General features: G+C 46.9%; 1 protein-coding gene across 1 annotated transcript; it reads left to right on the top strand.

The window, feature by feature from the left end:
- The first annotated feature begins 10,570 nt into the window (after positions 1 to 10,570).
- Positions 10,571 to 12,031, top strand: LOC127347654 (uncharacterized). Its single transcript, XM_051373821.1, has one exon. It carries the CDS (start codon positions 10,571 to 10,573, stop codon positions 12,029 to 12,031), a length of 1,461 nt encoding a protein of 486 aa, XP_051229781.1.
- Positions 12,032 to 13,101: the final 1,070 nt, after the last annotated feature.

Raw genomic sequence — 13,101 nt, 5'->3', positions numbered from 1 at the left:
AGAGCGTCTCCGCTTTGAGGAACGCAGAAGATCTGATGAGCGTCGTCGTCTCGACGATGAGCGTCAACGTGAAGCGACTCGCATCTCAGAGCGTGTCGCGCGTGAATGTGCTCTGGCTGAAAGATCTCGCAAGGAAGATGATCTGCGTGCTCGTGATAGATGGGCGCACCGTTCCGAGATGGTTCCTGGAGCTTCCTCCAACCCCAACTCCGCCCGATCTGCTGATGTAAGTCCTGTAGCCCCCTCCTTGCCATCATCTAATACTATTGATGTAGATGCGTTAGGAGCTGGCTCTCAAAATCAATCTCAGCATAGATCTGCTATGGTCGCGGACAGCTCTCAATCTCTTGTCTCTCTGCCGGAGCCGGTGGGGTCCTCTGTACCACCACCAGTTCCTGCATCCATGCCCTCTGCAAGTAGAAGGCCTGATATTCCTATTAGAAATCTTGCATGCTTTGTTTGCGGAGGAGATCATCACATTTCCATTTGTCAAGAACGTGATCCATGGGAATACAATGCCCCTTTCTTCGGGAGTGAGGAATTTGGCTCTGGGTTCTACTCCATTCCTGTTCCTGAGGAAGATAATTATTCGGTCGAACAACTCAATTATGCCCACATTACAGTTGAAAAAGGTGAGGTGAATTGCAGAAACATAGAGCATGAATTCAATGTTTGGGCAGAATCGATGAAGATCAACTGGCGATTTTTTGCTAAAGAAGTTTCGGCTACAGAGTTCAGGACTCGATTTCCTTTAGCAAAAGCAATTGAAGAACTTGCCCATTTTGGGAAATTGTTCATGAGAACTGTCCCTGGTGCTATTATCAGTCTGGAGAAGTGGGCTGGGGATATTGAACCTATTTCTGTTATGCAAGAAGCTTGGTTCAGAATAAAAGGGATCCCTATGAAGTTCAGAAACAAGTCCACAGCTTATTATGCTGCCAGTCTTGTTGGCAAGCCTCTAGCTCTTGACAAGAATTACCTCAGACACTTTGCTTATGTGAGAGTCAAGATTGGCAGCCAGGACTTATCTCTGGTTCCCAATTCCAGGATTGGTGAGATCAAGAAAGGTTTCTATGAATTTCAATATTCCAGAGAGCTGTTTGAGCCATCTTCTAATACTGGTAACAAACCAGCTGTTCATATTGATGTCCAAGGCACTGAGGGTGATCAAGGCACCCCTAAAAGACAGAGAATGGGTCTGCAAAACTCAGATGCTGGCTCCCAATCAGCTCCTCCAAAGGTTTCTGGAACTCATATTGGGTCACACAGACAATCATCTATGCAAGCTTCTCAAGTTCTTAGGAAAGATACAGGCAAAAGGAAACTATTTGAAAGGGAGCTCACTTGCTATCCTGATGAGAACCCCTCTTCTTGTGCCACTGCTAGCCCTTCCTCTCTTACTGATGTGCACAAAGAGGTGGTTGGTGCTCTTGCATCCATTCCATCTCAGTCTGGTGAAAGCTCTTCCTCTCAGAAGGCAGCTGACTCTTATAAGCAGTTCCTCACCTCTCTGGCAAGATCTGGCAGTGACAAGGCTTTTACAATTCAGAAAGAGTACAAGGAACTCCTAGATCCTATTGTGGAAAATGTGAATGAAAATAATGATTCCTCTGAAGAGCTGGTTGACTATGGCAGCAGTGATAACTCACAGGGGTCTGATACACCTTATCTGACACAGGGACAGGGGATTCTGGCTTTGGCTGCTCCTTCTCTTATAACTGAAAGAACTGCTGTAGTTATTCCTGTTGATGGCTCCCAGCCTGAACCAGAATCACAAGAGGACCCTCTCTCTCAGGTTGATAATCCTCTAATTGATAATGTCTCTTCAGGTGGCAACATCTCTCTCAATGCTGGTGGTGATCAGCAGCAGCCTGCACCTAGGATGAGCTCCAGAATTGAATCTATGGGCACTCACACTGTCAGAATTGGTGCTAGGACCATGGGGACTGTTGAATCTTCTAACATCCCAGGTACAAATCTGAACACCTTTAATTCTTTTGCTTTACTGGATGATGAAACTATCATGTCTAGGGCTCTTGAGATGGGTGTTGATCCTGCTTCTTTCTCTCTTGAAAAAGTTAGTTACCTGAAAGATCTAGAAATTGCTAGACATAATATAAATAATATGCAAAAATCTTCTGTCCATACCAATTCTGAGATATCAGACCAAGTTCTCTTGCTGGGTCTTGGTGATATTTCATGTGAGAGTGACAGGGATCTGGAGGAGGATGATTTCACTCCTGTTTTATCCAGAAGAAAGAAGAAAGCCAATAAATCGGTTTGCAAGGTTGGAAGGAATGGGTCACAGTCAAAATCAAGTGATACCATTGTGGGGGCACAGTCAAAATCAAGTGCTGCCCAGGTGAAAGCCAACATTGACCACCCTTTGTGTGGCATTGTGGCTGGAACCAGGAGAAGGAAGAAAAATCCAAAGTATCTATGATAGGTGCCTCTTTAAATTGCAGAGGGGTTGGGAAGAAAGGGATGAGCATTTATCTTGCTGATTTGATTAAGGGCCAACAGCTTGATTTCATTGGTCTCCAAGAAACCATCAAAAAGGACTACTCTCCTGCTTTTCTCAGGAGAATTGACCCTGGAGGTGATTTTGATTGGAAATGGATCAGCTCAGTGGGTAGAAGTGGGGGTATCCTGGGTGGTTTTAGGCTATCCAGGTTTACCATTTGTGATACTTCAGTGGGCAGATTTCACATCAAGGTTTCTTTGCTTGACCTGAAGATTAATGTGAAGTGGTGCTTGATTATAGTCTATGGAGCTGCTCAAGCCTCTGAAAAAGAGGATTTTTTGGTGGAACTTGGGAATATTTGTAGTAATCAAACTCTACCAATTTTGGTAGGGGGTGATTTCAATCTTCTGAGATTTTCCAGTGAGAAAAATAAGGCTATGACTCATAATAAATGGTCTGACATATTCAATTCCATCATTAACACTTGTGCCTTGAGAGAAATTCACATGACTGGTGGCCAGTTTACTTGGTCCAATAATCACAGTGATCCCACTTTGGAGAAATTGGATAGGTTCTTGATGAGCAGTTCATGGGAAGATCTTTTTCCTCTTGTAACTGTTCACAAGTTGGTGAGAGATATGTCTGATCACAGTCCATTAATTCTTGACACTCTTGATATCAAGGTTAAAAAAAGAGACTTCAGATTTGAAAAAAGATGGCTCAAAGAGGACAGCTTCCTTGACAGAGTGAAGAGATGTTGGGAACAGCAGATGTTTGCCAGTAACAGCTTGGACAGAATAGTTAAAAAGCTGAAAAATATCAAAAAATCCTTAAAAGGTTGGGGTGCCAATTTGAGAGGGGCAGATATTAAAAAGAAAAATGATATAACTGCTGAATTAAAAGAACTTGAGGATTTGGAAGAAATGGGACCCTTATCTCCAAGTCAAAGGGAAACAAGGGCTTCCCTCCAACTTAATTTGTTGGAAGTGCTGGATAATGAGGAATCCTTTTGGAGACAGAGATCAAGAGAGAATTGGCTCCTTTATGGGGATAGCAATTCTGCTTTTTTCCATAAAGCTGCTAATGGGTGTAAAAGAAAGAGAACTATTTTCTCTTTGAAAAAAGGTGACTCTATTGTTCTTGGTGATGCTGCTTTGTTGGAGCATGCCACTGATTTTTACAAGGATTTGTTTGGTCCTGTGAATGATTCTGGCATCAGGCTAAATGGAGATGTATGGTCTGATGAAGAAAAACTGAATGATGTTGATAGAGCTGGGTTGGATATGAATTTTTCCTTGGAGGAAATTAAAGATGTCATTGACCACATGGAGAAAAATAAAGCTGCTGGCCCTGATGGTTTTCCCATTGAATTTTATCAACATTGCTGGGACATTGTCAAGTTTGATGTCTTGCATGTTTTCAAAGATTTGTTTGAGCACAAAATTGACCTGAGTAGGATCAATTATGGGATTATCACTTTGATTCCCAAATCTTCTGATGCTGACATTATTCAAAAATTTAGACCCATATGTCTGCTCCAAGTGTTCTTCAAGATAATAACAAAAGTCCTGACTGTTAGAGCAAACCCTGTGATGAGTAAACTTCTACTTCCATGCCAGACTGCCTTCATCAAGGGGAGATTCATCTCTGATGGAGTAATGTTGCTTCAAGAAGTTCTGAGAGAGAGCAAATTCAGGAAAAAACAGGGGATTGTCTTGAAAATAGACTTTGAAAAGGCATATGATAAAGTGGACTGGGGATTCCTGTTTGACTGTTGTGAACAGAAGGGATTCAGTGATAATTGGTTGACTTGGATCAAGAAATCTGTAGCTGGTGGGACCCTTAGTGTCAAAGTAAATGACAAGGTGGGCCCATATTTTACTAGTCATAAAGGTGTGAGACAAGGTGATCCTTTTGCCTCCTTTCTGTTTAATATGGCTGCTAATAGCTTGGCCAAAGTGGTGCACTTGGCACAATCCAATGGCTTGATTACTGGGCTGGCAGATAACATGGTGCAGATGGGCACTGCAATTCTTCAGTATGCAGATGACACTATTTTGCTACCGCAAGATGATGCTCAACAAGCTGTTAACTTAAAGCTCCTGCTCTATATCTTTGAAGCTATGTCAGGTCTGAAAATTAACTTTGAGAAAAGTGAAGTTATGATGATTCTGGAGGATGATATTAAACAAACTTTCTATGCTGAATTATTCAATTGTCAGAAAGGTACTTGGCCCATCAGGTATCTGGGGACTCCTGTTTGTGCCAGAAGAGCTTCAGTAGCTGACATGAGATTCCTGGGAGAGAAAACCAAGAAAAAGATGAGTGGCTGGATTGGAAATTCCATGTCCATTGGGGGGAGGTTGATTAAGATTGATGCTTGCCTTGCTAGCACTGCTGTGTACCAGATGTCACTGAGACTTTTGCATAAATCAACTATTGAACAAATTGATAAGCCTATCAGGTCTTTTTTCTGGGCTGGTAGTGCTGATAAAAGAAAATATCACTTTGTTAGATGGAGATGGATCTGTAAGCCCAAACAGAAAGGTGGTTTGGGAGTAAAGGATTTATCCAGATTCAATATTAGTTTGATGTGCAAATGGTGGTGGAAATTGGAGCATGACACTGGTCCCTGGCAAGATTTTACGAGATTAAAATACTTGAATCACAAAGGCATTTACTATGCAAAACACAGACCTGGAGACTCTCCCCTCTGGAGTGATATGTTGAAAGTTAGAGATCTTTATCTCTGTGGCAGGAGAATGAAAGTTGGGAATGGGGAATTAACTAGCTTATGGGGAGATTCTTGGTGCAGCATCAATCCTCTTAAGGATATGTTCCCTGCCTTGTTTGATATCTGCAATGAACAACACATCACTGTTGCTGATGCAGCCAATATGGGTTGGAGATTTTCTTACAGAAGATGGCTACCTCCTGATTTGATTATTCAAGAGGCTGGCTTATTTCAGTTACTGAATCAATCTCAATTATCTCAGGAGAAGGACTCCCCCAGATGGAAATGGACTAAAAAGGGCAACTTCACTGTAAAATCTGTGTATAAACAGATCAGTGGTGGAGGTCGAGATAGATCCTTTAGGCATCTCTGGAAAAGCAAAGTCCCTTTAAAAATCAAAATTTGGCTTTGGCTGATCTGGCATAATGCTATTGCCACTAAAGATAATTTGCTTAAACGCAATTGGCCTGGGGACCCCATCTGTCAGTTCTGTAATGAACATGAATCCATCATCCACCTCTTTTTTGGCTGTTCTGCTGCCAAGTTTGTGTGGAGTGCAATAGCCACTGCTATCAAAGCTCCTACTCGACCTGGGAGTTTTTCCCAATTTTTTTGGTGGTTCCCTCAGTTCTCTCATGCTAGTCGTAACACTCAGATTGCTGGTTTGGCTGCTGTTTGCTGGGCCATTTGGAAACTAAGAAATAAATCCTATTTTGAAAAAAAGTTAATCAGCTCGCCGATTGATATCATCAGTTACGCTGCTGTTTTCATGAATTATTGGTCAGGTCTCCATGGTGAGCAGGATGCCTTGGAGCTTCGTGCTGGAGCTGATGGACTACTGCGCCTTGCTGCTGCGGCGGGAGATGGAAATCCACCTGCGAGGAGTTCTGGACGAGCTAATCAGTTGCGCCTGGAGGATAAGAACTCTGATGATACTCATGAAGACTCAACCTCCTGAAGTCGTTTGCTGTGCGATCTAGGCTGTTCCCAGTCCTCTTGTTGTTGCGCTCTTTTGAGTTGTTCCCTTGTCGCTGACAAGGTTGTCGTTTTCATGTAATATACTTCCTGGTTCTATAATATTTGTCCTGAACGTTAGCATTAGGCGGCGATCTCCCCCCCCCCCCCCCCTCTGAAAACTGATGTTGTATTTTCGTTATCTCCATGGTAATGAAAATTCGATCCCACGTGGATCGTTTGGAAAAAAAAATTTAGCTTGTAATATGCTGTTCTTTATTGCAATAAAAAGAACACGCACAAAAAGTGATATAGAGGATATAGATCTGAGTGGTGCACGATTATTAGTCCTACTCATGTGGTTAGTGTATCTTTTTTTCTTTCACCCGTTGTAACGGTTTCTGCTAAACTTTTCATCCAACATTTTATAGACAGAATTGTCCTCCCACCAAATCACATAATACAGCGGTTGGTTATTTGTTTCTCCTCTCCCCAAACGCCGCCACCTGCCCCTGATTGCCATTGACTGCTGCGCCGCTCGCCCCATCACCGCTGCTGCCGCTGCCTGACTAGCGGCGGGGATGGAGGAAGCGCCACCAGCAGGGGAAACATGTGTGCTGACGCCAACGCGTTCGGCCTGATTACCCAGAGTCAGGGACCAAAATTGATCCGGAGAGGTCAACGACGAAAAGGAGGGGGCACGCGACCAAAAGGGGCGTGCTGTTGCTCACCAGAACAACCAGGCTGCCGAGAACGGGCACCTCGCCGTCACCAGCGGCGTGGGATTTTGTGGGAATTTTGGCAGGAAGGAGAAAGAGAGCACAGGGGAGAGATTTTGTGGGGATTTTGGTAGGAAGGAGAAGGAGAGCACGTGGGAGAGATTAAGTGGCGATTTTTCAAGGAAGGAGAAAGAGAGCCAAGGGCACTAACCTCGACTTGCGTGGTCCAGCATGCGCGGCTCAGGCGGCTGCTGTGTCAATCTGACACGGATTGGAGTCAACCACGGCTAGCTGCTAGATGGCCACTCTCGCGGCGGTTATGGTGGTCGGCACCTCACTACGCGCATTGTTCATGGAGCGTTTGTTTCTCCCAATGCAACTCATGGCCACTTTTGTTTGTTTCTTTTAAAAGCTTCGCATTTTAGTTTTTCATAAATTCTCGATGGGTGGTGCAACAGGAACAATGAGAGAACGATGCAACAAAAGGCACAACACGTACGAGTGTATGACATAACCTTGGACATGGGTGATGAGTGCTAGCAGAAGGATAATGTTTGTGTCTTAGGTGACAATCCATAATACAACCCAGTGGGATAGATTTATAATTTACTCCGTAGCGAAGCACGGGTTTTGTCCTAGTATCCATAAAAGCAGCTACTCCCTCCCCCCCCCCCCCCCGCGTCGCCCTCCTCTGGCGGCCAGGGGGAACCCTACCCACCGCCGCCTGTAGCCACCCTCCACCTCTCCTCCCTGTTTCGCCACCGCCGGAGGGGGCCGGCAAAGCCGCGTGCTCCCCGGGGAAGGTGGCAGCGGGGCGGTTCCTTTCCCTCCCGCGTTCCCTGGCGAGAGGGAGCTCGTCGGGCGCAGGGCATGGCGGCAGGCGCTGGGGCCGGCGGCTGGGCGATGACGGTGTCGCAGGCGGCCGTGATGGCGCGTGGGCGGGGCGCAGCGGTGGTGCAGCGATGCTGGCGGGGCGGGGCATGGCGGCGCACGCTCGGGCCCAGATGGGCTCCGGCGGGCCTGCTCGGGATCGCCCCTGCTCGCGCTGGCTCGGCCCGTGGATGCCGGGGCTGAGGCGGCGCCCTTCTTCCCGGCCTTCACCGGCGTTGCTGCAGGGGTGGGGGCGGTGCTGGATGACGGGGTGGCGGCCCTGCAGGTGTGATGTCGGTGGTTGGCGGCCACTGTGGCCACGAGGGCGGCATGGTGGCTGGACCGGGGGCTCGCGCTGCTGCGGCCGACGGCTCTGCCTTGGACCCCCCGTGTTGGCGTCCGTCGAAGTTCCCTCTCTGTGGCGGTTGGCAGCGTCCGCGGAGCTCTTCTCGGTGAGTTGGTCGGCAGTAATGGTGCGACTCGGCTCTTCAACCCCGCGTGGTGCGGGTGGTGGCAGCCGAGCTCGCGGAGCTCCTTGGTCTGGTGGAGGTGGCGGTGGTGGCTTGTGTGTGGTGGTGGTGGCTTGTGTGTGGCGGTGGCACCGCTTCTGCACATGAGGTGTGTCTGCGGACTGCGGGCTGACAGCGTTTTTCGATCTTCGTCTCGCTGTCCGGCCGCGTGAGGGTGTGGTGGTTCGTTTGCTCCGGGCGAAAGCCTGACCGCGTGGCGTCTGTGGATGTCGCCGTCCTTCTTGGGGGGCGATCGTGGAGCTCTACGACCTTCGCTGCCTCGGGTTCACATCTTCGGGTGAAAGCCTTGATCCTATGGGATCAGACGACGGCGTCGATTCTTTGTCGTGTCCCCTCTTGAGGGCGTCGTCTTGAAGGTGGTGACCCCCTTCGCGCACTCTGGCGGGGTAGGCACACATGGCTTCTGGGTTGGCAGGAGGTCAACCGGAGGTCCGGGTGTTCCGGGTGGAGTCTTGTGAGGCAACGACGATGGTGGTGACCAAGGTTTGGTTGCGGCAAGGTCATGTTAGTCGGCTCCGTTCTGGCGTGTTCGAATGACTTCGTGGTGATCTCTTCTTGCTGTGAAGTCGAAGCCACCCTCGGGCGGTGTACGATGACCTGCGTGGGGCGGTCCGGTGAAGGTCCTATTCGGCGCTTGTCTTGCGCATCTCCTCTCCGAGGCTCGTCGTCAAAAGCGGAGCTGCCGGTCTCTCTCCAAAGAGCCATCTGTTTGGCATAGGCCTGCTTGAGCTTCTTAGCTTTTGTGGGTAACCAGGGTGGCTGGGTGTGCCCTTGTGGCGGTGTGTGTAGTTTGGGTGTGCTATGGCACAGTTGTTGTTGGTTTTTACTCGGTTTTCTCCTAAAAATCGGGCACCTTCTGCTTAATAAATGGATGAGGCAAAAAAAAACTTTATTATATCCAGTACATGTGGTATAAAACATTGCTTTATATATCCTGATTCACTGGGAATACTTCCAGAACACATGGTGGTTTGTTACGTGCTGACATGAGAGGGGGGGGGGGGGGGGGGGGAATCGTTTTAATTTTTTTCGTTCATCATTTCAGAACTTATTACAGACGAATCAACAAAAAGTATCTCAATCTTAATTAATAACTTTAACACAAACAAAATGGATTTAAATAAATATAGCATCATATTTCATAAGATCTTAATTGTCTTAATGGTTTGTCCACTACGACCATCTTGTTTGGTGCAGGTTGGATATTTAGCGATTTTTGTTCTTAGGATAAAATTAAACTGAACAACAAAAACATTGATCACTCGAGACCCCAAGATCAAAAGGTGCAAGACTTTCCGCCTTGTCGGGAAAATTCCTGCTTTAGAGTATTGATATCATAGGTTTTTAGTCAGCAAGTTCAAACGTACCAATTTTTCTTAGCGAAATCCAAATACTTTGCTACCAGTTCAATCAAAAGATATATCTGATGGAAGAGATATTCAACACACCTTTTTCCTTTTTAGAACTCGAACGGGCCTTAGACGTGGATCATTAGATCTTAATACCACGTTGGTTAGGATTTAAACCTAGGACCTTGTAGGTCTCATATCAACTGAAATTGCATGATATGATAAATTAGACTAGACAATTATATTTAAATTATTTTCTTGCGAGATACGTTAGAAATTAATGAAACATTAAATCACTTATTTTCTGCTAGAGCATGGAGATATTCTAACTTGGCATGCACCCCGTTTTTCTTTATTGATACATCATGTTCTCCAGATAACCAAAATGCATAATTGTTGAACACATCCCATACTAAATACAAAACTTGAAAGCTAATCTAGTTCAAGATATGTCTATTTTGTTGAGTTCGTTTGCAAGGAATCCGAAACTAAATCACATTTTGGTATGTTATGACAGAACATTTTCATCATCAACATGCACTTGATTATATTATGCTTGCTAACAAGTTAGTAAATCACAAGATAAGTAAATGCTTAATGATTACCAATAGTGAACGGTGTATTATTACGCATAAACATATTATTATGTGAATCTTGAGGTAATACATAAGTGTTGTCAAGTAGGAGCAGAAGTAGTAGCTGATGGCATCAAATCAACATAGCATTCTTTTGACAGTTCACGTGTGACGGTGTGAGAGGTATGTTCAGTGACATGGTAACACTTCCACCATGTTCAAAAAGAGGAGTAGCTCATTAAAGTATATCGATACGAGATCTCTTTTCGTAAATAAGACACCGGCAAAAATAAGCTGGTCCCAAGCCCGGGTAAAGGAGGAGGGTTGTGATAGGCGGGGCGAGCCAACGTAAAAAACCCAGCCACTCTTATGGAGATGAAACCCAAAGGAACCTCATTGGGGTGTAACCCTCTTAGCGACGCGTCACATCGGAACCCGGGTGTGGTGTCAAATGGGCAAGGGCCGGGCCGTCACCCCCTTGGTGGTGCGCCGTATCTTGATCTGGATACGGTGATAAGTGAGCAAGGGTCGCGTCGCCGCATCCTTAGTGGCGCGCTGCACCGACGCCCCGGTGTAGTGAAAAATGAGCAAGGGTCTCCGCATTTGACTCGACGAGTGCGGAGGGTAAGGAAGTTAGCCGAGCCTAGGAGGATACGCTTAGGTAGCTGGAACGTAGGGTCCTTGACGGGTAAGTTACGGGAGTTAGTTGATACGGCGGTGAGGAGGCGTGTTGATGTCCTATGTGTCCAAGAGACCAAATGGAAGGGACAGAAGGCGAAGAAGGTGGAGGATACCGGTTTCAAGTTGTGGTACACGGGGACAACTTCAAACAAAAATGGGGTAGGTATCTTGGTATTTAAGAGCCTCAGGGATGGAGTTGTGGACGTCAAGAGGCAAGGGGACCGGATGATCCTTGTCAAGCTGGTTGTTGGGGACTTAGTCCTCAATGTTATCAGCGCGTATGCCCCACAAGTAGGCCACAATGAGAGCACCAAGAGGGAGTTCTGGGAAGGCCTGGAGAACTTGGTTAGGAGGGTACCTATTGGTGAGAAGCTCTTCATAGGAGGAGACCTCAATGGCCATGTGGGTACATCTAACACAGGTTTTGAAAGGGTGCATGGGGGCTTTGGCTATGGCATCAGGAACCAAGAAGGAGAATACGTCCCGAGCTTCGCTCTAGCCTATGACATGGTCGTAGCTAACACCCTCTTTAGGAAGAGAGAATCCCATCTAGTGACGTTCAGTAGTGGTCTACACTCTAGCCAGATTGATTTTGTCCTCTCTAGAAGAGAAGACAGACGCGCCTGCATTGATTGTAAGGTGATACCTGGAGAGAGTGTTGTCCCTCAACATAAGCTGGTGGTTGCTGAATTTCGCTTCAGGATCTGTGTCCAGCGGGGTAAGCGCGCCAAAGTCGCTAGAACAAAGTGGTGGAAGCTCAAGGGTGAGGCATCCCAGGCTTTCAGGGAGAGGGTTATTAAGGAGGGCCCTTGGGAGGAAGGAGGCGATGCAAACATGATGTGGACGATTATGGCAACCTGCTTGCGGAAGGTCGCTGTAGAGGAGTTTGGGGTGACTAAGGGAAGTAGAAGGGAAGCTAAGGATACATGGTGGTGGAACGTTGAGGTCCAAAATGTTATTAGGGAGAAGAAGGATTGTTTCAGATGCCTATATCTGGACAGGAGTGCAGCTAACATGGAGAAGTACAAGGTGGCGAAGAAGGCTGCAAAGCGGGCGGTGAGTGAAGCAAGGGGTCGGGCGTATGAGGACCTCTACCAACGTTTAAACACGAAGGAAGGCGAAAGGGACATTGATATGTCTCCAACGTATCTATAATTTCTTATGTTCCATGCTTGTTTTATGATAATACCTACATGTTTTGTTCACACTTTATATCGTTTTGATGCATTTTCTGGAACTAACCTATTAACAAGATGCCGAAGTGCCAGTTCCTATTTTCTGATGTTTTTGGTTTCAGAAATCTTACAAAGGAAATATTCTCGGAATTGGACGAAAACAACGCCCAGAATCTTATTTTTCCCGGAAGCTTCCAGAGCACCGAAGAGGGGCCAGAGGGGAGCCAGGGGGGCCCCACCCCACATGGCGGCGCGGCCAAGGGGGGCGCGCCCCCCTACTGTGAGGGGGCCCCGTGGCCCCTCCGACTCCGACTCTTCGCCTATATAAGCCTTCCTGACCTAAATCTTCGATACGAATAAGCCACGGTACGAGAAACCTTCCAGAGCCGCGGCCATCGCGAAGCCAAGATTCGGGGACAGAAGTCTCTGTTCTGGCACGCCGCCGGGACGGGGAAGTGCCCCCGGAAGGCATCTCCATCGACACCACCGCCATCTTCATCGCCGCTGTTGTCTCCTATGATGAGGAGGGAGTAGTTCTCCCCCGAGGCTGAGGGTTGTACCGGTAGCTATGTGGTTAATCTCTCTCTCCCATGTACTTCAATACAATGATCTCATGAGCTGCCTTACATGATTGAGATCCATATGATGAGCTTTGTAATCTAGATGTCGTTATGTGATGGTGTGTAACTCACACGTTCGTTGGGAACCCCAAGAGGAAGGTATGATGCGCACAGCAGCAAGTTTTCCCTCAGAAAGAAACCAAGGTTTATCGAACCAGGAGGAGCCAAGAAGCACGTTGAAGGTTGATGGCGGCGGGATGTAGTGCGGCGCAACACCAGGGATTCCGGCGCCAACGTGGAACCTGCACAACACAACCAAAGTACTTTGCCCCAACGAAACAGTGAGGTTGTCAATCTCACCGGCTTGCTGTAACAAAGGATTAACCGTATTGTGTGGAAGATGATTGTTTGCAGAAAACAATAGAACAAGTATTGCAGTAGATTGTATTTCAGTAAAGAGAATTGGACCGGGGTCCACAGTTCACTAGAG

The sequence above is a fragment of the Lolium perenne genome, chromosome 4 (genome assembly GCF_019359855.2).
Source record: "Lolium perenne isolate Kyuss_39 chromosome 4, Kyuss_2.0, whole genome shotgun sequence".
NCBI lineage: Eukaryota > Viridiplantae > Streptophyta > Magnoliopsida > Poales > Poaceae > Lolium > Lolium perenne.
The sequence above is the reverse complement of the archived record's forward strand: the minus strand, read 5'-3'. Positions and strand labels throughout refer to the sequence as shown.